Source organism: Astatotilapia calliptera, chromosome 16 (assembly GCF_900246225.1).
Source record: "Astatotilapia calliptera chromosome 16, fAstCal1.2, whole genome shotgun sequence".
Lineage (NCBI taxonomy): Eukaryota > Metazoa > Chordata > Actinopteri > Cichliformes > Cichlidae > Astatotilapia > Astatotilapia calliptera.
Window position 1 is genome coordinate 13,206,835 of NC_039317.1, and position 26,925 is coordinate 13,233,759.

At 40.9% G+C, this 26,925-nt stretch overlaps 1 protein-coding gene across 16 annotated transcripts in view; it reads right to left on the minus strand.

Moving 5' to 3' along the window:
• mycbp2 (MYC binding protein 2) overlaps positions 1 to 26,925 on the minus strand; it is a 63,080-nt gene that overhangs the window by 13,646 nt on the left and 22,509 nt on the right. For 4 of the 16 annotated variants that reach the window (XM_026145393.1, XM_026145396.1, XM_026145392.1 and 1 more), the window contains exons 17-56: positions 25,640 to 25,750; positions 25,152 to 25,256; positions 23,523 to 23,642; positions 23,332 to 23,413; positions 22,966 to 23,083; positions 22,444 to 22,802; positions 22,131 to 22,303; positions 21,535 to 21,660; positions 21,182 to 21,309; positions 20,879 to 20,970; positions 20,620 to 20,754; positions 20,406 to 20,489; positions 20,196 to 20,292; positions 19,913 to 20,105; positions 19,365 to 19,639; positions 18,962 to 19,183; positions 18,604 to 18,795; positions 17,340 to 17,546; positions 17,089 to 17,226; positions 16,427 to 16,605; positions 16,199 to 16,341; positions 16,009 to 16,109; positions 15,692 to 15,910; positions 15,366 to 15,588; positions 14,165 to 14,283; positions 13,957 to 14,044; positions 13,829 to 13,878; positions 13,534 to 13,706; positions 13,237 to 13,381; positions 12,913 to 13,119; positions 11,864 to 11,919; positions 11,676 to 11,791; positions 11,437 to 11,534; positions 10,298 to 10,414; positions 9,541 to 9,681; positions 8,276 to 8,353; positions 7,187 to 7,411; positions 6,098 to 6,230; positions 5,875 to 6,000; positions 3,597 to 3,776 (exon numbers count right to left, since the gene is read on the minus strand). In XM_026145393.1, the coding sequence (XP_026001178.1) occupies positions 3,597 to 3,776; positions 5,875 to 6,000; positions 6,098 to 6,230; positions 7,187 to 7,411; positions 8,276 to 8,353; positions 9,541 to 9,681; positions 10,298 to 10,414; positions 11,437 to 11,534; positions 11,676 to 11,791; positions 11,864 to 11,919; positions 12,913 to 13,119; positions 13,237 to 13,381; positions 13,534 to 13,706; positions 13,829 to 13,878; positions 13,957 to 14,044; positions 14,165 to 14,283; positions 15,366 to 15,588; positions 15,692 to 15,910; positions 16,009 to 16,109; positions 16,199 to 16,341; positions 16,427 to 16,605; positions 17,089 to 17,226; positions 17,340 to 17,546; positions 18,604 to 18,795; positions 18,962 to 19,183; positions 19,365 to 19,639; positions 19,913 to 20,105; positions 20,196 to 20,292; positions 20,406 to 20,489; positions 20,620 to 20,754; positions 20,879 to 20,970; positions 21,182 to 21,309; positions 21,535 to 21,660; positions 22,131 to 22,303; positions 22,444 to 22,802; positions 22,966 to 23,083; positions 23,332 to 23,413; positions 23,523 to 23,642; positions 25,152 to 25,256; positions 25,640 to 25,750 (5,874 nt within the window). The remainder of the gene's footprint in view (positions 1 to 3,596; positions 3,777 to 5,874; positions 6,001 to 6,097; positions 6,231 to 7,186; positions 7,412 to 8,275; positions 8,354 to 9,540; positions 9,682 to 10,297; positions 10,415 to 11,436; positions 11,535 to 11,675; positions 11,792 to 11,863; positions 11,920 to 12,912; positions 13,120 to 13,236; positions 13,382 to 13,533; positions 13,707 to 13,828; positions 13,879 to 13,956; positions 14,045 to 14,164; positions 14,284 to 15,365; positions 15,589 to 15,691; positions 15,911 to 16,008; positions 16,110 to 16,198; positions 16,342 to 16,426; positions 16,606 to 17,088; positions 17,227 to 17,339; positions 17,547 to 18,603; positions 18,796 to 18,961; positions 19,184 to 19,364; positions 19,640 to 19,912; positions 20,106 to 20,195; positions 20,293 to 20,405; positions 20,490 to 20,619; positions 20,755 to 20,878; positions 20,971 to 21,181; positions 21,310 to 21,534; positions 21,661 to 22,130; positions 22,304 to 22,443; positions 22,803 to 22,965; positions 23,084 to 23,331; positions 23,414 to 23,522; positions 23,643 to 25,151; positions 25,257 to 25,639; positions 25,751 to 26,925) is intronic. The other 12 variants (XM_026145403.1, XM_026145408.1, XM_026145394.1 and 9 more) reach the window with 11 other exon arrangements.

Sequence of the window (26,925 nt, forward strand, 5' to 3'; positions counted from 1 at the left end):
CAAATGAGATTGTTACTGGATAATGGAAGCACTGATGAAAGATGAATCTCAGCCCAGTTCAGGGACCACTCCTGATAATACTAGAAATAGCCTTGGTATTGACCAGAAACCAAGTAATTATGTACCAACTACAAATATCCAAAAAATGTCTATTCAATGAACAGCTTGAAAATTCCTTTTTTCTAACCGACTTTAAAATCATGTGCAACACTGAATAAGTCTTAAATGCAGTTTTTCCTCAATTTTCTTCCCATTAGACCATAATTTAAAGCTTTGCACTAACATAATCCCCCCCCAAAAAGTTGAGCACAAAGCCCTCGATTCACCACAGAGCAGACTTGAGTTCCTACCAACCATCTGTTCAGTCTGAGGGGAGGCATGATGCATGATGTGATTACCCACCCTTTTGCCTCAGAGCGAGAGATGAGAGAGCAGTACCATGCCCAGCCACGGACACATTGCTTTTGTGCACACGTTCGCGAGAAGCAAGGCTGCATGATGAACCATCTACAGCGGAAAACAGTGGAGCAGGTAAACAAACAAGACATGGAATGCAAGGAGGCCACCGCAGAGAAAAAGAAAGAAGGCATAGAGGCAATGGAGTCAAGGAGGTGGAGTAGAAAGTGGCAAAAGGACAACATGTTACAGTGATGAGGGGATCAACAGACAAACTGACTGGCGTGTAGAAACACTTATAGAAGAATAACAGAAAAACAAAGAACCCTGTAAATGTCATGGACAAAGTTGTGCACATGTTTTAGTTAATTTGTGAAATCCTCTCCTCTTTTGGGGCCAACAATACAACCTTTGGTAGGAGGCTTTATACTTGGTTATAAAGCAGGTAGTTTTGTTTTTGTTTTGTTTTGTTTTGTTTTTTTTTGGGGGGGGGGGGGGGGGGGGTTATATTGATTTTATTTAAAACTGTATTTCCTGGAAAGGCACTGATTGTGAAGATTGGATTGCCCTACGAAAAAGCAAGATTAATAGATTAGTGAGCTATGTCAAGCTCAAAACTGGAGTTTTCAGTATCATGAAAGTGATCCACTTTTTACCTGGCTAAATCACCATGGTAACTTATGCTGAACCTAACCTGGTCCAGACCAGATTATGTTCAGTTTCAAATAAAGTTTGGAAATCAACTGAAAGTGCCATGTTTTAACCAGTTCTTTCATTTTCAGCATGTTTTAAAGTACAAGATTCTCTACTTGGCAAATGCAACTTGTTAGCCTACACCTTATCATCATGAATGAAGCCCAGCCATAAAGTTACAGCACTGTGCAATGCACTGTCTTTGGAAGGTACATGCATTTCCCAAGAGGAAATATTCTTATACAAAACATCCCTTTTTATGTGAAGACGGAACATGAAGCAGAAAATCCAGCATAACAGACGCGTGATAACCATGGTCATGAAACTCATCTCCGACTGGGGTTTTAGGTTTCGTCAAGCCAGCTCACGCAAAGAAAGCTTGACTTTGTTGAACTTCCTTCATAGTACATCCATCTGAGTTGATACAGTGTTTTCAGTAGGGCTGCCACGATTTGTCGACTAGTCACGATTACGTCGACTATCAAAATCGTCGACGACTGATTTAATAGTCGACGTGTCGTTTGAAGCTTTGTAAGATCGCAAAAGACGCAGGAATAATAGCAGGATTTAAGAGTGTAATAACGGACTGAAACAGAAGATGGCAGCACAGCATGTACAAGGATGCCAGCTACCGTTAAACCCCGAAGAAGAAGAAGCAGCTGTGTCCCAGAATTCATAGCGCGGCCCAGCGCAGTTTCCAACAATGGCGGTAGCTAGTTAGTTTTAATATTACTCTTATTATTCTTTCTGGGTCACAAAATAAACGTTTAACATATTTTCAGGCGAGAATGTAGCTGTGTAAACCTCAAATATCGGCTCAGTTTATCAGGACACCACATATTTTCAAAAGCGCTCCGACGTTTTCGGAGACGTCTGTTACCCACTAGCTCGATAGCTAGCCGGGGGCTAGGTCACTAGCGCCGTGAGAACACCGGACTCCCGGCAAATTGTTTTCAAACCCACCGCCGTCTTTCGCGACTCAGGTTAAATATATATGAGTCACTTAGATAAATTAAAAATGTTGTTTGGCTTTTTTTTTTTTTTTTGTATTTTATTTGTTCCTGAGTAAATCGGTTTGGCTGAGATTAAAGTTATAGTTTTTACACAGCTGAATAAATGTCAAGCAGACAGCTGATTATCAGAAGTGTGAAATGCTGGAGAATATACTCCGGTGTCCTGTTATATTTTAGATAGCAAGGAGTTTATTAAACTTTACCGAAACAATCTGCAAATTTCATTAAAATTGAATAAACTATCATCTTGTCTTTATTTTTAGTTAGCACCTTAAAAGCTTAAAGCTGTAAGCTAATGATAGTTATATAAGAGCAGATGCTGCTGGTGCAATAAGCTGTAGTTTTACGTCCAGTGGATGATGATCTGATTAGTCGACTAATCGCATAAATAATCGGTGACTAGTCGACTATCAAAATAATCGTTTGTGGCAGCCCTAGTTTTCAGTAATGTTATTTATTTAGTTTCATTTAGAAAAGGTGGCCACTATAAAATTATTGAAGGTTGGAAGACTGCTAGTATACTAAAACAAGAACATAAATTAAGAAGTTGAGCATTAAAAGAACAAAAACATATCCCTGCTCTCCATGACATCTTCAGGGCTCCGTAACAAATAGATAACAGATTAAAAAAAACAAAACAAACAACAACAACAAGTACACAGGACGCAGTAGAGCAGAGGAAAAGACCAACAGGGAGAAAGGGTGCTACACAGGCAGAAAATATTAGAGACAAGTGAACTGATTTTGGATGGTGTTACAAGACAGTGTCTTTTGAATTGCAGGGCTTTTAAAATTTTGAATTATCCACTTCAAGCGCAAACTTGGTATACGTAGAATATCATTACTTAATAGCTGATTTTTATTTTATTTTTTTTTGTTTAAGCCGTTCATTGTTTAAAACAAACAAACAAAATCCCCCCCAAACCTAATAATTGCTATAAACAAACAAGTGTTCAGACTTCTGTTTGCATTTTCTGTCACAGCCTGGGCTGTTTGAGGTGAAAGTGAAACAAGCTGTTACTAAAGGATGGAAGATGCAGTTTTCATTTCAAAGCAGCAATGAAGCAGATGAAGAACAGGGTAAAAGGCACGCTAAACAAGAGAGCAAGCACAGCAAGCAGAAAATTAAGCAACTTGGCCAATTACTTGAGCGCATGGCAAAAATATCCCGTTGACTTGGATATAGAGTCTATTAATGTTTGAAATCTTGCTTAGAAAACAAGTGAAAGTACCAACTCATGGATTATTTAAAGGTCATGTCACCTGTTTTTTATAAGAAACAAGATTTAAGCATGGAATAGACTTGTCGGCTTGTTAAGGATATTTCTGCACCGTACAACACAACTGTGCCGATATGTGTCACATATCATCCTGTTCTCCCCCAAAAGTACAGATAAATTAAAAACAGATTACAATTCCATGAAACGAAAAGTTGGGAGGAAAAGGATCAAAATCTGTGCTAGCAAGCGCTGTCAGAAAGCTGGACAGACTTACTCAGAAGCTGTGGTTGTGGCTGAGACAGTTGGGAGGGGGATTGTCCAAACACAAATGGGCTGTGGACAAGGGAGGAAGAGGAGGGAGGTTGGGCAGCTTGCTCAAATATGGAGGAGGAGGGAGCTGCTGAGAGGAAGGGCCCAGACTGAATGGAATTCAGTATGGCACTCAACCGGTCACCTGCAAACATGGAGACAGAGGAAGGGGACAAACTAAAGCTTTTACTATGGTTTAAGGATTCTAAATGGGGGATGTAGGTCAGTCACCTATTTTTCTTATCAATCATTTCAATCATCAGCCAGGAGGAGGAGGAGCTATTATGGGCATCCGGAGTCCCAGCAGTTGTGTTCATAGATGGAATTGGGAAACTAGCATGAAGCCTAAGTGGGCTTAATACTATTCTGGATGAACTGAGCACAAAAATTTCTAGTATGGTCCTAGGTTTAAAAAAAATAAATCAAAAAAGACAAGCCAAGAAGTATATAAGGAAGAAACTACAACAACTCCCAACAAGTTTTTTATTGAAGGGGGAAAAAAATCAAATTGGTTACTTTAAAAATCTGCCCAGTACAGGGTATGTTCTACCAGATAACTCCAGCAACTACAGATGGTTTATTCCTATTAGCAACAACAAATTGTACTTTTTTCACCACAGCACAGCAGCACTTCCTCCCTTTTCCTAACAGTTTATGGAAAATGTATATTGTTCTTTTTATTTTAGGGCTCAGTCTTACAAAAAACCTGCATGTCCTCACAAGAAGTTCCAAGATCATCATCTTGGGAAAATCTCACTGGATAGCTTCTCCTTAGTGAAAGGTTTCACTGCGCACCAAGCTGCAAAACTTGGTCGATACATATTCCCAGAGGTTTTTTTGTAAATGTCTATAAAATACATTGTAAAGTGAGGGATGATAACCATCAGCACACCATTTCTTTTTTTAAGGTTTCTCTGTCCTGCACACTCAGAGCCCACTCACAATGCCGCCTCACAGCATGAAAACTCAAACCCAGAGGTGGCTAGTGATTCAGACTTTCCATTAGATGGCTCAGTGGGGGCTTTCAACTCATGAACGAGTTGTAAAATCGAGGTGGACATGCTTGTATTAGTTGAGTATTTATTCTAGACGTGCATTTCCACGCACATTTTCTATGTTTCAGTAAATATTTTCAGCGCCACTTTATTATTTTTATAATCTGTATTGAATTACAGATTTAACACCGCTTCTACAGGTTGGTTGACTATGTACCTTGTGTAAATGGGAAGGATTTTTCAGGTCAAGGTAAATACAAACATTCACGACAAACTACCATTGATTACCCAAGCCCCTGTTAAAAGGATGCAACTACATCCATTTCTCCACATTACAACCAGTCTTAACTTCATCCAAGTATAACGGTAATCCATAGGCACTCCTTGCCAACAGACATTTAGAGAAGAAAGCTTGACAATGTGTTTACAATCTGCATAGCAAAGGTATTATGCAGGAGCATTAGAGTTGCAGATTTATTGCATCTGACATCTAGACAAGTAAAACAACCTTCAACTTCAATCATTGTGCATAACATAACCAGAGTTCCATGATTAGCATGACTAAGAATCCTAACGGGGCAACCTCCTTTTTGTGAAAGAGCAAAGCAATTTGAAAAAAAAAACAAAAACCCTGCTACTTTGGTAGCAGAAACACTGACTTTAATTAGGTGATGTTTGCAGTATTTGGCAATATATTGTAGAAAACATTGCAAACAAACATTGAAAACAAAGCCCCTAGTAGCCCAAATGACCAGGGGCACACTGACTGGCCCATGCAAGCAAATTTATGCCTGACAATGCAGAAATATCAGGCATGAAATAACAAAAGGTAGACACAATAAAAAGCATGCACAACAAAAAGAGATGAAAGATGGCGCCCGTGATTTGAAAAGACCAACCGACTCCAACTGCATCACTGAAACTAAGGTCTGATACTAGTATACACTGTGACTGCAAATTTCGGCTTTTTTTGACGTTATAAACAAATTAAATTTGATAAAGCAACATATCTGCATAGCAAAAATGAATTAAATTGTTTCATTTTTTATACGCAAAGAGTGGCGTTTGGTGAGTAATGGTTTATTTGAAAGGATTTTAGTGAGAAGAGCAACTAAAAGTCCTGATGCCTTTGTTACAATAAAGTACAAGATAAACAAGAAAAGGAAGCAAAGAGAATTTATATCTTGGAAAGGTGATCTGCACATGATGCATTTTTGTAAAGTTAACTCTACTCCAAGCTGACCTTACCTTTGTTGTTGGAGATGCCATAGTCAAAGCCCTGTGCTCCATTTGAAGTTGAGGCTCTATTGAAGGCCTGCACAGAGAAAGGGCTGGGTGGCGGGGTCTGGTTCCCATGCTCAAGCAATGCTTGCTCTGAAAAAGTCAATTTAATAACATTGTTTCATCATAATCTGGCATTAGGAGGGCTTAAATCTGGGTTAGAAACCGTTTAATCAGCCACGCCACCTACCATCATCGTGGCGAAGGTATTGGTTTCCACCACGGTCTCTGGCCAGTGACCAGGCCTCTCCTTCATCACTCTCACAGAACTCCACTACACTGTTCTTATCCAGCTGTACCCAGGTTCCCTCTGAGTTGACCACCTGATACATAAGCAACACTATTTATCCATGCTCATACATACACACACGCACAAACAGCACATGTGAATCCACTTTCAAAATCAGCTACAGTCAATTTTCTTATTCACCCACCCTACATCCACCGTATCCACCACATACAAAAGGTTCTACGCAAGATCACTGACATGCAAGTATTCATCCCATCTGATTGACACATACAGAATATAGAGCAGCAGATCACAATAAATTAATTTGGTGTATTAGCAGACACAGCTAGACAAAACTGATGAGCTGAAATTAAAAAAATAAATAAATAAATAAAAACAAAACTTACTCTAAGGGCTAGTTTATTGAAAGGTAAATGCATGAAGCTGTGTTTTCTCAACTCCCTGAAATATTATCATTTTGGAAATTCAAAAAACAAATCAGAAAACACACAAACAGATGAAAGTATTAGTATGTGCAGGCAGCATCTCCCAGATCCACACACACTAGTAGAGGCGCAGGAAACTACTGAACAGCATGACACACCACCACCGCAGCCAATGACAGGTCATAACCAAAAGAGGAGAGGCTCCACATCGCCAGGCAAGAAATAACTTAGGTTCTTATATTGACAAAAAACATTACAAGAGCAGGAAAGGTACAGTCAAGGCACAGAAAGGCTCCAGCATTTTGTGATTAGGCTTCCACTGAGAGACCTCAAGCCAGCTGAATGTGACACCCTGAAACTGCAGTGGATTCATAGACAAACTGGAATTAGTCAATCAAGCAGAAAATTGTTGCTGCCACAGCAATGGGTAGAAAGATAGAGAACACACACACACCCAGAAGCAGCTCATGTATTCCCCTTTGAAAGAGAGATTACATTTGAAGGCCAAAATCTACTAAAAATCAGTATAGCTTGATCCAAGCAGTCTGAATAATTGAGCTCCAGCCACAGAAAACACATTTGATTATTTGGGGTGAGTGCGTACCTCGCCTATGGCCTTGACCTTGTTGCCAAGAACTAACATTCCAATGGGGATACCCCTAAGGTTTGGGCAGCTTCTGATGTTGTGACCAGAGGGGCCGGTCTTCACTACCTTATAAAGCCCCGGACCGCCGCCCTGCCCTGCTCTGTTCTGCACCCGAATGGGGGCCTCGTGGGAAGGGCAGCTGCTCACCTCCTTTATGTTCTCCTCCAACTGGCCCCTGACCTCCTGCAAGAGTTAAGAGCATGGATTAGAGTCAGCGCACATCAATAAAATAGGCTGCAAAAATGTTCAAGACCAGCACAGGGCTCAGACTACAAAGCCCAGAAATGTGAAGGTGAAAAGCACTTAGCAGCCTCACAGGGAAATGCTGTAAAAACCATGCAGTTCAGCCCTCTTTACGTGTATTAAGTGCCATCTTTAAGGTCTCAAATAGCATATTTGCTTTTTTTTTTTTTTTTTTTTTTTAAACCAACGGTTCAGTGACAAAACCGATGCAACTCACTTATCCGTTCACTAACTATGAAGCTGCACACAGCAGCCAGCCAGCTGAGCTTGGCACAAAACTGGAAAGGAAGTAAGTGTATCCGTCGTCACAGTAAAATCATACAGCAATTTGCCCCTGATATTAAAAATACACTGTTCAACCACAAAGAATTGACAAACACTCACTTTAGCATTTTAGTAATCCAGTTAAAAACAACCAACAACTTAAATAAAATGCTCTCATTTTCAGTTAAAGGGGGGCATGCTATGGCACACACAGAAACAGGACTAGATATGGCAAGCCTTTCAAACAAGACCTCATGCAACAGTCTGAACATTATTATCTTCATCTCCATGCAACATACAAGCTTTAATACAAACAATTACTATTAATCCTAAATGTGATCACTGCGGAGTCTTCAGTAGCCACCGATATGATGTATTATCACGGTACAGACAACCATGCAAATACAGTTTGACCTCTTATACCTCAAATTCACACTGTGGGACAACTACAAAGTCACAAGGTGTTCGAGGATACAAGAAAAGAAACAGGCGATAGGCTATGGGGCAGTCAAACTATGTTCCCTCCTTCACACAACTCACCTGTGGTGGGAATATAGTTAAGGGGGTCCATGACAAAAAGCCGATATCCCTGACTCCTTGGCTAGCATTAAAGACATTCTGAGCAACAAATTGTAAAACAGTCAAGAAACAGTAGACGACTCAAGAAAGGAGAGAAAAACGGGAAAGGGGAGGTTCTAGTGTATTTTTTTGGAAGAAGAAAAAAAAGCTCTTGGCTCTTGTGGATTTTCCAGGATAAGTCAAGTTAGGAAGACAGATTCAGACAGGCCAGTTAGTTGTGGAGCACTGAAATAAGCCAATGAGTGCAGAATTAAAAGCAGTAACAAAACAAAACATACAAAGAAAAAAAAAATGTTGCAGGGGCACTGAAAATTCACTCCCAACACCTTATTGCAATTATGTCCAAATCCATGACCAAATGACTTAAAAAAAAATGTAAAAATAAAGACATATAGAGAAGAAACTTCCAAAAAAATTCCCCATTTGGATGATGTAGTGTGTCATGCTGTTCAGACAGAGACCAGACATGGAAGCCTCCTAGCACTGCATCCCAATGCAGAGGTACAATTATCCACTCAAACCTTTCACAGGCCAGTGACTGCTTCATGACAGAAAACCACCATCTTTGGATACATTCCCATTTAAAACGGCATCAATTTCTTGAATTATACCCAGTTGAATGACCCATTTGAGTCAGTGGCACTTTTAGGGTGGTTTTTGCGGCATGGAGCAAAATGTGTGGGGGGGAACTCCTTGCCATCACATGCTGCAGTGAGCAACTCTTTATGAACTGTGAGTGAGAAGCGATGAGTAAATGAAGACTCAACAGTGCAGAATAAGCAAAGGCAAACAGCACACAAGTGCTCTTTCACTACATTTTTCCTTGTCTGACCGGCCCTGCATTGGGGTTTACTTTAATGCACTAAACATATACCGCCTCACCACGTGAGCCAAGAGTCCACAGCTAAACACATGATGGTCATGTAACAGTAAACCTTTTGCCTTCAAACGTGAGTTAATGCATGCACACTCCAGCTGCTGTTCCTTTGCACAGTGTGTTAGTCAAAGTTTCATACCGAGATATTCCATGCACAAGAAACACCCCAGCAGGTACACTCTGATAAGATACTCTGATGATTTACCATGCTTCAAGGACAAACCCAGGTAAGTCCTTGAAAAGCCGTTATCATTAAACAACACTGATGAGCTCTTCCCCAAAATAAACAGTGCAGGAGCCTCTAATCGTAAACGGAGACAGGCTACTCAGCAGGCCGCCTTCTACTTACGTCGGCTGGGACCAGTAGGCTCCTGCCCAGGTGCTGGTTAAAAGAGAGGCACCAGGCTTCAGTGTACCCATTCATGTTGGGAACATACTTCTTTACAGTTTCATCATTGAGCCTGAGCCACACACCATCATCATTGTGGATCTAAGGGAAAACAAGCAACAGAGTAGAGCAAAGGCATGCCATCCTGTTACTAGGGAAGTAGGAGGGGAGTGCCCTCATACATACGCACGGCATCTCTGAGGCTGCCCAAAGTAATTAGATAACGCCACGCTCATGGTGAAGCAGGATGCAGGTGAAACATTACATGAATGTTTCCGGTACTAACGACAAAAGATGAGAGCAGATATTGTGCAGGGCTGACAAATACAGTCAATACATGCCACATTACATTGCAGTTATAAAGTGCGTAGTAATTTAAGAATTCATCGTCTCATTTGGATTCATGAGGATGGTGTTCAAGCTGTTTATGGAGCCTCAGAGTGCCTTGCAAGAGCAATAAGCAACATAAAGAGCAACAAATTTATGAAGTAGTAATCATTATTGAAAGAGGTAATTACAAAGAAACTACAGAAATCATGTAAAAAGAGTAAAAAGACTCAAAATTACTTTAATCTAGAAAAAAACCCTCTAGATTTTACAATAATTATGAGTCGGCTCTTATTGATTCAAACAAGAAGAAACACAGAAACAGGACAAAAGTGGACCCTGGTGTTCCACATAGAATACTAGGTCTTCTGCCTGGTCTAAAGTCAATTACCTCGTCAATGAAAGTGATGGTGCCATTGACATGCACTATGCCTATCTGTTCACTCTGCAGGGAGGGGTGACTACGCACACGCAGGCCTGCGCTGTCCTTGGATACAAATTTGCGGACCTGAGAGAGCAGAGGGGAGATGGAGACCGTGAGCGGCAGGGGTAAAGAACAGAAAGGAGAAAAATAAAGTCAATAAGAGCAGTAGGAAAAGAAAAAGGAGAAAGCAGTTGACAGTGATAGATCGCATGCTTTAATCCAGACAAAGCCCGCTTCCAAGTACAAGCATACACACAGCAAAAGATGACCAATCTTAAGGAGCTTCATTTCATTAGCACCTGTTATGAAGTTTGTTGTGTGTTATCTACACTGATGCATGAAGAAAAAAATCAAAACAAAACTTTTAAAACATGTCCAAAAGGAGTATACACAAGTGATTGAAAAAGGCACACATTGTTGCTTGTTTCCCCCATTATGGATTTCAAAACTCAAAAGGCCACAAAATGATGATGACCCCAACGTGCATAACATCAGGTAGATGCAATTTCTGCATCTGAAGCAATTTCCAGTTCCTACACCATACAAGTACTCGTCAACGTACACAGTCTGTATACATGCACGATAGAACCTAACAACCAGACTCACAGTGCTCAGACTTAATGTTTGTCTTCATCTAGTTAGAGGCATCACAAAAGAAAGGACATCACACCGAAATCTACCGTGGCATTATAAAAGAGTTGGATTTATTTGCTCGTTTACTTTGTGACCAAAATATCTTTGACTGGACTGAGGTTCATTGCTTCCTATGAACCAGCAAATCGTTAGTCAGCAGAGCAAACCAAAGAGGAGGCGCAAACAGCCAAAAGCTACACAGAGGTGATATACAATTCTCAGTATGAACTGAAATGCTAACAAAACAAAAAAAAAAAAACTTTTCAAAAGGTCAAAAAGGATCTCTGTGTTTCTGATGAAACTGATGTCAACATACTGCATAAAGCAGCTGGTTCAATCCGTTAGAATTTGGTGCTGGCAGGAAATCCTGTTGCCATCTCTGTTGAGTTGCATTTGCTGGATGACTGCATGGTAATGTTCAGCATGTTTGTTCATGTTCATGTCCTAGTTGGTCAACTGAAAGAAAAACTCACCTTGCTAGGCTGAGGCTCAGCTTTTGGCTTGACCATCTGAGTCCCAGGTGGTATCATGCCTTTGGGAGGGTCTTTGACTTCTACCTCCAAACCAGCATCTAAATCATTTAAAAAGGATTTACAACTCGACTTTGTAAATTCACAAGAAATTTATTGCCTCCACATAAATTTCATGCTTCTATGGGGAAAGACTTAAGAGAACGCACCAGCTTTTTGAACGCGCGTTTAGACTGAATTACCTATTTCAATGCCATCGATGGTGACGTGGATCGTATAGAGGCCGACTGCTCCTGGAGTCCAATTGGCACTGTAGGTGCCATCAGTGTTGGCACGGATGAGCATATTCTCGCTGGGTCTGTGTGGGCAATGAACAATAAGTAGACTGCGTCTCCTAGGAAAGTCTGTTCTTTTTTCTGCACCGTCTTACCTCTTTGGGGTGGGGGAAGCAAAGCGCAGCTCTTCAAAGGAGTAGTTTTCATATGCCTAAAACAGACACAGATGTAACGTAAGAGCAACAGCAAATACACTAGTTTCCCCCCCACTTTTTTTTTTTTTTAAGTCAAGTCACATTCCCCATCTATGATACAAACTCATGATGGGTTCAACAATTTGCCTTTTACCCCTCTTTACACTTAGTGTAACTGCTGTTTGGTTAATTGAAAGACCGGCACCAATCAGATATTCATTAATGGATTACGCTACAACAACTGAAAGAAAAAGTAGCACACTGTAATTTTAATTCAGCTTCTGTAGTTGTCCGTGAGCTTGACTTTAGCTTTCTTCAAAGTGACATAGTTGGGCTACTGATACAGGCTTTCCATTTAAGTACATCATAAGCTGGAGAGCATGAACACCAGCCTTGTGACTAGCCTCTGATTGATGGCAAAGGAGCACTTTTTTCCATTACTACCATGCAACAAAAATGCACAACCGGCTTTTTGAATGTTTTATATAACAAACTAAAAGGCTGTCACTCCCAAGGTAAGCCATTCATTTTTGACTTTTTTTTATCCTCTTCAGATACACAGAAGCCGTCCTTCAGTAAAAGTCTGTCAATGCTACTCTAATCTGAACCACTTGGTGGAAGAATTTCTAAGCCCTGTAACACCCTTCTCTCATTATCATACACAGTAAATGGATTAGAATAACATGGAGCTTTTACAGTCTTCAAGCTACAGGCCATACGCATCCATTTATACACATTTATGTGGAACATTTTTTTTTCAGCTTACATCTGTACTCACTGGCAGGTGTATTCAGATTTTTTTTTTAAATTTCCCAGTATATTGTTATTATCTTCTTTAGCCATTTCTAACAAAGCTCTGTTTTTAAAATAATTATTATTTAATGTTACCAAATGTTAAATGTTGTATTTCAGAATCTAACCACCCAGCTCCAACCTGAGGTACAGAATCTGCAACAGGCTAATATACACAGGTGAGGTAGCGAGTGGCGCCCCAGTTACACGATGCTGACCTTCATCATGGTAATAGCAATGTACCGAGCCTCTTTCACAATCATGGGCTCATAGGTGGCTTCCAACTTGGGCACTGGCAAACCTCCAAAGGTTAGGTCGGGTCCAGAGGAAGAAGGGGAACAGCTTCCAGGTAGTCGCTGCAACTTCTTCACATTTTCTGGTTGCACTGACTTTTTCTGTGAAACAGGTACGGCCTTCACCTCCACCTACAAACAAAACAAACACGGTGACCGACAAATTCAGTAAACTACTTTTGTAGGTTTGGCACTTGAGACACAATTACATAATTGTTTCTTTTTTTCTTTTAAGAGAGTTTTCCTGACCTTCATGTTAGGAACATGCACCACATCCCCATACTGGTCTTTGGTCTGAACCACCACAGTGGTTGGCCACCCACAGCGTATATCATCTTTGTTCAGAATCAGGGATGTCTTCTGAGGATCTGCGTAAGAGTCTGGCTGTAGCCATCTGCATTGGTCAAACAAAGAGGGAACGAATATGTAGTAACAGCCCAAGTATTATTTATCTCAAAGAATTGAAATTCAATATGAATAATTTTCTTCTGAGGTAATTTTCATTCAATTTGAATTTTGCTTTCTCATCCAAGGATGGAAGCATACCTAGCCAGACGTCCCCCACTTGAATTCTGCACACAGGTGATGAAGTCCTCAAGGAAGGAGTGCTCATTGGTTTGGATGTGCAAGGGTAGATTCCCCTCAAGGGCCTCCAGGATGGTGGGAGAGTGAGACAAGGCCAGACCCTTCCCAAGGATCCCTGAGTGGGCCTTACACACCTGAGTGGCAACAAAGTTTCGAAAGTTAAGTGCTTAGTAGAGATAGCTTCTTCTTTTTTCTTTTTCTTTTTTTTTAACTTAAATAAATTATCAGGGAAGGTTTAACTTAAAAGACAATATACCTGAAGAGAGGCTTCCTCAAGAATCTCAAGATCTTCCTCCAACTCATTGCCTACAAAAAATTAAATCATGATTATACGAGTTATGCAAAAGGCTGCCTCAAATGCACCGATTTTACTTTTTTCTGTACCTATAGGAAGGGCCAAGTCTTTCTTCATTAGAGCCGCAGCACACACACTACCCAGGTAGGCCAACTCCTTCTCCAGTTGGATAATACCCTGAAATTTACAAAACATCTGTCAGAAAGGTATTTATTACTTTTTTACAGAGGACATACAAAGTGCTGTAAAACTACAGGCTCAGGGTGGGTGGCACAATTCACTGAAGAGCATCTGTACCTCATCAGGACCGGGGTTGAATTCATATCCCACAGCCACACACTTAAAGCCGTAGAAGCAGGCTTTCTCATCTTTCACATAATCTGAGGCTGTTTCAAGTGAAAAGAGCACTTCATTTCCTGGAACCAGATAGAGCAGAAATACACAGTAATGCATCTAACACGAGACAGTTAGGCAGAGCTCTGTAAAAACAATAATTTGTAAACTAATGGCTGCCTGCTGCGGCAGGTGGCTCAGTGAAGCATCATTAAGTAGAATAAAGTACACAAAGGATGCCAACAATTATCATCAATGAGCTGCAGCTGGCTTCATGAACATCTGTTGGATTAAGAATGTTGTCACTACTCAATCAGAGCTCATACTTAAGTATACAACAGATTTCATTAAAATGCTGCTAGCTCTCTCACAGTAAACAAAGAATACTGGTCCTCCTACAGAATATGCATTGTCTCTGCCTCTGTGGACGCCGTGGTATACAAGTTTTTTTTAGGTGTCTTCCAGCCTGGAGTTCCCTTCTGTCGAAAGTAACGCACGATCCAGGGCAACATTTCACTCCGCTGCCTTGAGGAAGTTCATTAACCACTAAAGACTTATGGCAGAAATATAATAATCCTGCAAAGAATAATACCACTGTAGCGCAGAGGCTGATACACCACATGAGCTTTGAACAAAGGTCACTGGCGATGAAATATTATGCCAGTCATAAAGGACAGATGCATAACTTTTGTTACTAATTCAATAATGTTCATAACTGATTGCTTTAGTTTTGTTAAATGAAAAAAAAATATTGGTCATATACAATCTGACCAGTTTAAATTTTTTTACATCATTCATCAGCCAAACTTGCTTTAAATACGTTAAAATGAAATAAGATTAGAAAACAAAAGCTGTCAAAGGTTGTGTCTACCAAAAGGTACTAATAATTGTAATATAAATAATAACACTATTTATATGTTATATAAACATCTGTGCCTATTGTACATTTCTGTACACCCTAAGGTTAACCAAAATGCGGTGGTCATTAGTTTAGTTCAGAGTTTCCCATTGACTCCACTAGTGTATATTGGCTTTTCTAAGCCTCTTGGTTTAGAAACATTGGAGTTTATTGGGATTCAATAACACTGTTGTAGCTTATTGTCCAATAAATGTTAACTTGCTATCCTGCTGTTTTGTTGGGGTTGGTCAGCTTGTTTGTTTTCACCTGGCAGCACGAGGACAGTGGTTGGCCAGCCTGTTGAACCTGAGAACTTTTTGAGCTCAGTCCAGGTGTTGATGGTGTCGTGGATCAAGGGTTTGGCACTTAGGTTAGACAAGTGGAGTGTTCGGCTTGGGATTAGCAGACGCAGGACATCCTCTGGTTGTGCAGTGCCACACTGTGGATCAAACTCAATCGTGGTCCAGCGGACGCAGTCCGGGAATGATACCTGAAGCATGGTGAAACACAAGGGAAATCAGTTGCAACTTAAAATTCTAGAATTTTCTCTTAACACATTTTAAAACCAGTAAGCATGGCAAGAGATGCCTTACCCTGTACTGAGTGACCCCAGCTTGTTTGTAAGGGTGGTCACTCTCAATTACTGCATAATGGTTAGAGGTGGTACAAGCGGAGAGGCCCTGTTCAGGCTGGTTGCCAGTAGTGCTGTCTGTGGATTGGTTTGGGTTAAAGGTGGGTGGGGCGTATTTTTGGTTCAGGGCAGAGACAGCGGGTAGCAGCTCTTGAACCAAACCAAACACCTCAACAGCAGCCTGGATGTGAAAGAACAAGCAGTTAGCCGCAGTGCTACACCAGAGAGAAATGTGGTATTTTAAGAAGACAGGTAAACCATCTGAGTGTGAACTAATACCTTTGGTACAGATGCAGCCACGGGGCCTATGTAGGCCAGGATGAGGGGCAGGAGCATAGAGAACAGGCTAGAAGAGCTTAAAAGCTCAGGAATATCATCCACTGGAGACAAGAAAGGACAAAATGAAGAAAGGCCGAAATACAAGCAACCAATGTTTTTGTAATAGCTGTGTAAAATTTGCTATGCTTACCATCAACAGCAAATGCCCTGTGAAGGAGATCCTTTGCAGCTCTAACCACAGCACTGACCACAGACAGAGCTCTGCTACAGTTTTTGTCTTCCTCATTGGCTTTGCTCAGCAGCTGAGACTGGAGGTCCCCATCATACTCACTCCTTCAACAATGAGACACTTAAGTCAGAAAAAAAAAAAAAACAACTTTTGATACAAGCAATTACAAGATGCTAGCTTTATGCATACCTGTAATAGAGAATCTGTGGGATCTGTCCTCTGGTCTGGTTGGTCCCATTGCTACTCAAGCTGCAGGTGCTGAAGGTGAAGGACACACCATCGGAGCACTGCACTGTGGTCATCCCTCCGTCCCCATTAGCCGTCCGGCTACCGTAGTTCCGTAATCGCACTGCATACTTCACCCCCTCCTGCAACACGGTAAATTTATTAAATAAATATTTGCCTTTTAACTATAGACTGTATATAAAAATCTGTACTGTCATTTTAAATTCTTGAGTTTGGCATTTTGCATGTTGACACCTCTTTATCTCTCTTTTTTTGAGCATATAGTGCCAATTCATCAGCTAGCTTGGCAAGCTAAAGGCCTTCTTTAGAGTATATGGGCGTATCACGCTAATGTTTCAAATACAATTAGCTGCACCACAAGCCATATTATCTGTCAGATATCTGCCTTAAAAACACTCATGAAGGCACTAACGACAGAAGCACAGCTGAGAGGTCTAGTTTAATGACTTAGCCTCGGAGACATTACATTATCTTAAAGCTAACCATAAGTTAAACAGATCAATATATATTAAAAAAAATTCACCCCCTACAGAGCAGTCACAAAGAGGAAATTTGTTATTAGGGCCAAACACATTTATGTACCAGGTCGTATACTGCTTATGTACCTTAAGTGGCACAGCCTTATCCAAGCGAATTTCAGCAATATCACTAGGGGAATCGTCAGTGCTGTATGTGCCCTTCACCAGCTCCAGAGATGTCCACCTGTGAGAATGCGCAGAGTCCCCTGGGTGCTCTGTCTGTGCCTGAAGGTCAAGGGAACAAAGAGATTCACAAGAATAAATAATTCAACTGACTGGAAACTAGTTCAGCAGCACCACAAAACAAATAAAAAAGCAAAAAACCTTCAGTCACTTACATCATCAGCCAGCACCTCTAGCTCATACTCATGAATGCCCCCTCCTCCATATACGCAGACACCCACAAGCACAACGCCTGGCTTATCCACTGTCAGACAGATGGCATCCGGCGAGCCATTGCCTGTGTTCCAACTGCGGCCCTGGCTTGTTTTAGTGAAGCGGTTCGGAGAGGCTTTCACTGAGTGGAGCGAGTTCAGCCCATCAACCTAATAAAGGATGAAATACTAAGAAATATAGCCAAACACACGTGACGACGAAGATAAATAGAAAGACACTAAATGGTTTTTTTTTTAAATATATAAAAAAAAAAAAAAAAAATCACAATCCATAATTTTAGGTAGCAATACTCGTAATAAAGTGTAAAATGACCAAAACCCTCCAAATGTCCAGAGTTCAAGCAAACACTGTAAATGATGGATGGAAAAGGTAAATAATTCAAAGGTTGCTAAAACATACAAAAGGCATTCACAGAAAAGAATAAATGAAAGTGAAATAAAACCATTTCATGCTTGGTATGCATTAGTAACTACTATTTATATCAGCCTGTGACTGCTGAGAACCAGACACAGCTGCAGAGGGACCTATCCAGGTACTCTGGAGAGAAAGTAGTTTCCGTGACAACAGACTTGGGGGGAGAGGGTTAAAAAAAAAAAAAAAAAAAAAAGTAGTTGTTGAGGGCAGTTGTCAAGTAACATTACTATGGCAACAGGAGCTAAAGAGTCATGACTGCAGTACATGAGTATAAAAAGAGTGTGATGATAATTAAATGTAGAGTGTGAACGATGGAGGCCAACAGATGTCTGCCACTCATACCTAATGACTCGGCATGCTGTATAGACAATACAGAAAAGCTCTGAGCTCTCTGTTTTTTTTTTTAAAGCTGCAGTAAGGACATAGTGTGTCACTGAGAGAAATTACTTCAACAACAATAGAGCCTTGAGAATATGAAGAATATGGCACAAGACAGGACAAAAGAAAAAGAATGAGAAAATGCACGAGTGACAGATTTCTTTTCAAACGTTGGCTGAACTGTAGTGACTGGGATGCAAATCAAATCCCTTTGAAAACTACAAATCAATGTGATCAAAAAGGTTGCTTTGTCAAAGCCCAGAACAATAAGCATGTACAGATGAAATTTCTGGTAATGCGAGTGGGGCTTTGCAAGCGCACACAAGGACCATAGCTTAAAGCCAAAACAGTAGCCCCACATACAGGCGTACTGTGGGAGCATAGGTCAATGGCTACTAGAGCACATTAAGTTACCTCAGAGCCCAGGGCAGAGGCGGTGAGCTCAGAAACGATGGAGGCCAGCAGGCCACAGGTGTTGGAGACCAAATGTGGTGAGAACAGTTCAACCTCCCTCCTCAAACTCTTCCTCACAGGCAGCACCACAATCACCAGCATCTTCTCTAGTACTTCCCGGAAACTGGTCATGCCCATTAGGTTCTCCTCCGTCTAAAAGGTGGAAGCAATATTACTAACTTAATATGATTGTTTTGATTTCTTTTATAGGCCATCTAGGTATTTGGATGAGAATGTGATAGTGATCAAATGGAGTTATCTCAACATGTCCACTGACTGTATCGATAAACAACTAAACATTAACGCAGTGCCAACTCACATGGCTGAGCTTCTCCATATGGGCCACCAGCAGGGGGAAGCGGTGAGCAAGGGCCGAGTCATTCTCTGTGCTTACTTGTTTGACCAGTGAACGCAGCAGCACCTCCCCATCATAAGCAATGGGCAGGATGGAGGTCAGCTTGACCGATGTGTTACACAGAGCTGACATTACGGCTGCCAGGAGACGGCTGCTGGATGTACGGAAATTAGCCTCAGCGATATCCTGAAATACAGCAAAAATAATGGTGAGGGTCAGTTTTTCCCCCCTCTTTAAGCCTTCATCTGAAATTATCTGAACATTGTTAGGTAGAAAAAGGGTTTGAATAATGAAAGTACAGTAAAATGTCATCTAAAACTAAAAGATTTTTTTTAATGTGTCAACAAGCTGTATGAAATCATCATACTTGGTCCAGGCAGTTGAGCAGATCACACAGGCAGGCCCACTGCAGAGCCGGGGTTGGATAGAAGGAGTGGAAGCAGGCGGTGAAAGTGTTGTGGCACTCCTGCAGCACAGCTTCCAGCAAAGTAAGAGGCTGAGACAAGTAGCCTTGTGGGTCATTGTCCAGCTTGGTCAGGCAGTTGTCCATGCCTTCTGACAGGATCTTCTTCAGCAGACTGCGTGTCTTTCCTACGCACTCTGCCAGCTTGCTTGACTCCTCCACCACAGCCTTGGTGCTGGCTAGAAATCAAACACGGGAAAAGAAGAGATGTAATCAGAAGACACAGTTTAACTAAAATGCACTTTTTAAGAAACAAAAACATCACAATCACTGATTGTCTTCTAACTTTTTAATTGTTTTATAAATATAAATCTATGTACATACTATATATCATTTGTTTAATGTATAGTAACAGTTTGAATAAGACTCTTTTGTTGTTGCAAAGAAAGACTTTGACGTCGTCCATCTATCAGTCATCATGCTGTCAGTGATAAAGTGCTTTGTGTTCCTACCTGCAATGGGAAAAATCTCACAGATGTAGACCCTGAGCAGGCGAAGGCAGCATGTGCCAACAAAGCGCAGTCTCTCAAGGTCGAGCAGGGTGGCGGTGTACTGGAAACCCTTCAGCCCTCGCAGTTCCTCCACACCCAAAACCAAGGTGGTCCAGCTCCAGTGAAGGATACTCAGCAAAGACTCAAAACACTCCTACAACGAGATGACACAGCGTTGTTCAATTTTTTTTTTTTTAAGTGACCTGTTACATAACTTGCAGAGAGACACTTGGACAGTACTCACCACTGAGACTGTACGAGCAAATGAGCGTTTAAGGATATGGACTGGTTCACTGGTTTGCTGTTTGCCTTTAGATGCATTGCCATCATTTGAAGGAAGCCTAACGTTAAAATATGAAAAGAGAATAAAGCTTATTTATTGGACAGGCACCAAAAAATAAAACAAACCCCCCCAAAAAACATGCACCACTTTTAACAAAATGAGAGTACTTGCCTGTAAAGCAGCTGAGGTATCTGACCTGCGTTGACATCTGTGCCATTGTTTGACTTCTTTGAGCTTTTGAACTGAAAGACAACACTAAATGGGAGGAAAAACACAAATCATGACACATGAAAAATCAACATGTGCAATGTAAAAGAATGTAACATATAGAAAAATAAACCATCAGCTCTACTGATTTATCACGGTGACTGTAAATCAGTTTTACCCATCATCAGTGGTGATTGTAGCCTGCCCATGGGAGCCGCAGTCACTGCTGGGACCAGACACTCGGGCCCACGCCACATACCACCAGCCAAGCTGCAGCAGCACCGGCTCATCAAACATCATTGCATATTTCTCCCTAAAAATAAGATCACCATCAGTTAAAGCCATTTAAAATGATTCTGCAACATTTTCTTTACTGAAATGGCCACAAAACTAAGTGCTAAAACCACTTTCAAAAAATACAAATACATTAACTATACCTGGCAGCACAGTCATAAGCCAGTACATCAGTCTCAGCCAGCAGATCACCGTCTGTCTCATGGTCACCACCATCGGGGCCAAGCTCAAACAGCTGCACAACAACAGAAACTGATTAATATATTATATAAATTTAAAAAAAAGAAAAATACTGCCCGTACTAACCCATAGACCCCTATAAGATACACCTATGGTAGTAATTTCAAAATCCTACATAACCTTGTTTTGACTTATGGTTTTCAAAAACTTGCACATCCATGCAATTAAAGCATTTTTTTGTAAAAATATTTCAAGGGACTGCACACCTTGATTTTGGCAGTGTACTCCCCTCGTCCCCCGAACAGGCCCAGCCCACCCAGCAGGATGTCTGCGTCGGCACAGAAACGGATGGCCTCCACAGAGTGGGCCGAGTAACCCCAACCACCACCGTGACCTGCAACATCGCATAAGGGAACAGTCAGGTTATGAAGGTCACAAAGATGATCACTTACTTTCCATGGCATTTTTTCTCACTGAATGTTACAGATTAAGCAGCTGCCTAGTTTGATATATTGATGAGATCAACATCAATATATCAAACTAGGCAGCTGCTTAATCCCTTCAATCAGTCAGTGCAAGTCCTGTCTCTTTCAGTCATTACTTATGAACAAGAACTAACTCTCAAAGCGGTTCACAACACTGTAGTCCTCCTTAGAGTAGACCTTCATCACGGCCTGGGTTTCTTCCTCAGCGCTGGCTACACCCATTTTCAGTTCCTGCATGGCAGCCAGTGTATCCAAGCAACCTAAGTGGAAGAAACAGCATAGTTCATCTTACTAACAAATGACAATCAACAGAAGTGGTCATAGCATTCTTGCAATCACATCATTTGTTTGACTGAGGTCAAATCAGTTTTCTCTTGAACTGATTAAAAGGTGATACTACAGTCTCCCATGAAAAACTTACAATAAGAGTTCACTCATAAAAAGAAGGAAAAACAAAAAGCCAGAAAAACAACTTAACATCCTACAGTTATATACAGAATAACATTTCTATAAAAGCATAAAATTAAGTCCAACTTGTTAACAACCAGTCTATCACATTGGATAATAGTGAATGAACAGCAGCTAAAACTTGAAACACCCGGGAGCTACATACACTAAGCTAAAGCCCCATCAGAGAAGTTAAGTCAATGATTTAATAAAAGGTAATTACAAAAAGATCATAAGGCCCATAAGCAATTTGACACTGTAAATGCCTAGTGTAAAGGATTACCAAGGATGTGTAGGGCTCCATGAGAGCGAGTGGTGGTTGCTTGTGATCCTGACGGTAATGCAAGCTCTGGACTAAGGATGCTACAGCGAGCCTGCAGATCTGTTGCAGAGGGCATCCTGGCATCAGCTATCACTGCATTGTAACACCACATCTCTCTGGTGGCTGGCAAGAACCTAGAAGCAGGAGGAAATAATGACAGGGATTAAACATGCAAGGAATTAGAAATATTTCTGGACTAATGAAAGTGCAGCAAAGAGTTGAGATGAAATCCAGCTTATCCCTTGGTTAACATAAGCATAGACCTCACACTGACCTCCATATAACATCATACACTGGGTCCAGACAGAGGCCAAATCCTTGCAGGTCCTCCTGCTCAGAGTCATTGAAGGTTCTGCAGCTTCCATCCATTTTGTTGATAAGCAAGCATTTAAATGGTGGTGGCTCAGACACAGAGGAGGGCACGAGGCCAATGATGTGTTTGCTGGCAAAGATCTCTGAAGTAGCTAGGACATGGGAGTTGATAAGAGCCTCATCGATTCGCAAGAATGTCTGGTCCCCACTGGCTCCGATCCATGTAGCTTTTCGTCCATATTTGGCACCGATATTGGGCATGGGAGACGGCTTGGCATTCCAGTAGGGCATGTCCAGGATCGGCCGACCAAGCTGCCCTTTCTGGAAAAGCAAGGAGAGTGTTAAGTTTCAGAAACAAAGTGCAAAAGAAATCTGCAGCACTTGCAAAAGCAATCGTGACCGATTAAAACAAAGGTTACATTTGTTACATTTAAAAGATTACTTTTGCATTACGGTAGAATTGCAATAGATTCTGTTTACTCACCGAGAAGCTGCCAAATGTGAAGACCTGCCCATCCACGAGGAGAATAGCTGTGTGGTTACTGCCTGCTGTCACCTGCACACTCGGACCAGGAAGAGCCTGCACCAGAGTTGGAGAGCCCCTAAGCAGGGAAAAAATTAAATGAATTTGTGTGTCCACAAAACTGCAGTTAATGTATGATTGTAATGTAGTTTTCCCTCTTAATACCCATGACATTTGTCTGTTCTGCTATAATTATTTAATGTTTAAATAATACTAGAATATACAGGGATAATTACAGAAACTATTCTACGGCTAACAAATAATTACTTTTACTTGAACATACATCTATCACATTAAAGAAAAAACAAGGTCATCTGACAAGAATACCTGGAGTTGACATCCCCATGTCCGAGCTGCCCGTGCTGACCATACCCAAATGTGTAGACATCTCCATTCTCCATAAGCACCACTGTAAACCAACATGACGATTACTGTACTCTTACTAGTTGCTTTAAACAACTTCTATAATTATCAAGGTAAATCTAACCGAGTGATTGTTATGAGGGAAAAGCACCCACCTGAGTGGTGAAAACCACAGCTGACCTGAACTGCTCGCAGTTCACAGTCAAATCTCACAGCCCCCGGGGGGTAGGTTGTAATTTTGCTAGCATCCTTCTCCCCACGCTCACTGCTACCATCTATAAGGCAAACACTGAAGTCAGCACATTTGAGCACAGAACAGAGAGTGAAGTTTAGTAGCAGCTTTAGACCGCTGAGGTGGAAGCCTCTGCACAATCCTCGAAAAAACAGAGCTGGAGGGAAAAGAGGTCTTAAAAAAAAAACGAAAGGAGAAAGGGGGGAGAAAAGGGAAAAAAGAAAAAAAAAAAAAAAAACGATAGCAAGGAGTGACACACCGTCATAACAAAGGCTTTTGATAACCAGTTCTGTTATAGCTTACCAACAGTTTTGAAAAAGAATTGAGGGGTTTTTTTGTCTCTTATGAGTTAACAGGAAGTCTGGTTTACCCTGAGCCCTGCAGGAGGTCACAGCTGTGGTGTGTGAGAGGAGGAGGTTGGGATAGAGGAGTGCCATGCATTACAGTGAGTACAGTGACTGAGAATATATTCAGGATTCTTGTTTTTTTTGGCCCAAAATAAATATTGACTGGCTCATGGTGCCAAAATTAGAGGGGTTAAGAAATTAGTTCATTGTCACTACACTTAATATTAGAGAATAAAAAGAGTGCTCCTAAAATGACATCTTAAGCACATGAAAGCAGTTTTGGAGGTCAAAACCAGGCACTGCCATAATGCCTGTGAAAACCATGAAGAAAAATGCTTATTAGATGCAACCTAAATGACCTACACTTACAAATGCACATCAAACATCAAAGCAAAACAGACTAATAAACCACTCAGTGATTAGTGCCAGTGGGACAAGTTATGCTTCTTATGTCTTTAGATGGCACATATTAGTTTTTTGCTTTACATCTGCACACAAAGTGATATATTTGACATTTTTGTAGCCAAATGACATTTTTCTTAATAAAAAAAAAAAAAAAAAAGGGGGTTCAACAGGTATTTAACAGTCACATTATATTATGTTCTCTGTCCTCCAGGATTATGCTGGTTAGACGAGGGGGGGGGGGGGGGGGGGGGGAAGAAGCAAGGATCCATCTTCATATCCAGCAGTTGTTTTTCCAAAGGAAAGTGATGTTTTATTCCAAAAAAAAAAAAAAAAAAAAAGGTTTAAAAACCCACAAAAAACCCCTACAAATATATGGCCATATTCGACTTATTTGATTAATGTCTTAACAATTTCAACACTTGAGTGTCCAAACAATGAGTGTCCAAACAAAGCTTAATGTTAAGATGACACATCTAAGCCATTTCCACGAAATGTTTCACATTTAAAATGTGTCAGACTTGTCAACTGTCAAAGCTTACTCTCCCCAGTGTCTCTGCTTGTAATGCAGTAGCTTTATCTATTTGCTATGGGGGTGACGGTAAATCCAGTTAGGCAATGACATAGCTTTCTACCTTCGTCTTACTAACTGCATCGTACTCCGTGGATGAAAACTTTGAGACCTGGTGAAGATACAAGAGTCCTGCCTTCAAAGAGTGAGAGGAGGTGGGCGGGACAGCCAGATTGGGAGATAAGTCAAAGGGGTGTCTCTGCACCCGTTGAGTTAGTGAAGACCGTAGTACCTTTGTGCTTGTCCCGTTTATGCCTTAGTGCCTGAAGGGGTCTTATTCTGGCTAGGGCCTGCTCACGCTGGTTCATAAAAATGGGACCGGGGAAAACAAGGGGGCCTGGGGGAGAAAGAAACTTTCACATGCATGCACAATGCTCACAAATGGGAAACAACACATGATAATACTACACCACAACCATACACATATGCTAGAAAATGTAAAAATTAAATAAATAAATAAAAGTAGAGACACAAGCAAGGGGGAAGTCACCAAGGCACGACACCCAAGCTCACAACAGCACCTGTAAGTACCGGTAACCTGAGACTTGATTATTTATTTATTTATTTTTTTAAAAAGGATGGACATACAATTAAGCCTATTTGTTACATCCATCTCCATAGTCTCTCCTATTTGAAATGTCTATCACAGAAATGTGTCCTTTCTACATCCCAAAACAAACACTTCTTCATTAAAGTTAGTCCCCTAGCTCTGAATCATACCTCTTCCCTCCTCCAACCTATGCCGGCGATTGATCCTCTGTCGTTTCTCCTCCTGGCGGATCTGAATGTGCTCCTCAATGTTGACTCCTGGAGGGGGAGGGACAGGCACAGCTGAAAACAAAAAGGCCGCAGATACAGCCAGCCCAGACAGGATGCAGGAGGAGGAGGGAAGGCAAAGCAGGGCGGAACAAAACAAGACACACATCAATGAATGATGGAGAGACATGATGGAGAAGCAACGACTCTGCACGACACAAGGATTATAACCAAGGATGAGTGACAAGTGCGCAATGTATTCAAGCAAATGCAACAAACATTATGACATGTAGCATAAGCACCATGCCTTCATAAGCTTAGCATACAGTGCTTACATTAAGCCCTGGACAATCTTTCTCAGGTATGTACAGCTAAACATATAGCTGCTACAGTCACATCATCTATATGCATTAAGATTTTAACATGCATATGATTTGTCAGTCTTTGCAGCTTTAAGTGAAATGTAAACAATGCAGGTGGTGTTTAAGCCAAGATGAATATACTGCATGAAGGACAGAGCATAAAGGATAAAAGAAGAGCATATTTTCATGAAGGCGCAACAACCAGCGCAAGTAGCTCTCCAGTTGTTTTACATTTCCCTGACCTTTAAGATGGGGAGTTGTTTAATGATGGACGATGTATCTGATTTCATACTTTGCACAGATTTGGAGATATTGTGATTAAAGCAGGATTCCCATTTACCTGCACTTTAATCTATGACCGATTTCTACTCTTTGATCACCTTCTTATTAAAATGGTTGAGACTTGGTACTATGGATATAGAATGAACAGAACAGAAGTGACTACACATGAATCGCTTTAATCTCAAGTTATTTAAATGTATATCAAATTATAAATAGCACTATTTCTAAGTTGGCAAACAGAGTGCTTCCTCTCTTAAAAACCAAAAGGAACGGCTTTATTATTAATACTGATCCTAAAGTAGAAACAAAAAGGACAACAAAACTGAGTACACTTATTAGGGCTGTTCGATATAACGATATATATCGGATGAGGATATAAAAACGTCTATCGTTTCATTTTACGCTATCGTTTGTTTCGTGGTGTTGCAAATAAACTGTTTACGGCAATATTTTTTCACTGTTTTGATGGTCAGTGTAGTGGCTATATTAATTTCTTAAAGTTCTCTCTTTCTCTTATATTTAATATAACCACAATAATGACGGACAAGCGACTGTTTGTATGTGTTGTTGTTAGCAACAATGATGGTAAAACCATCGCGTGGCTCT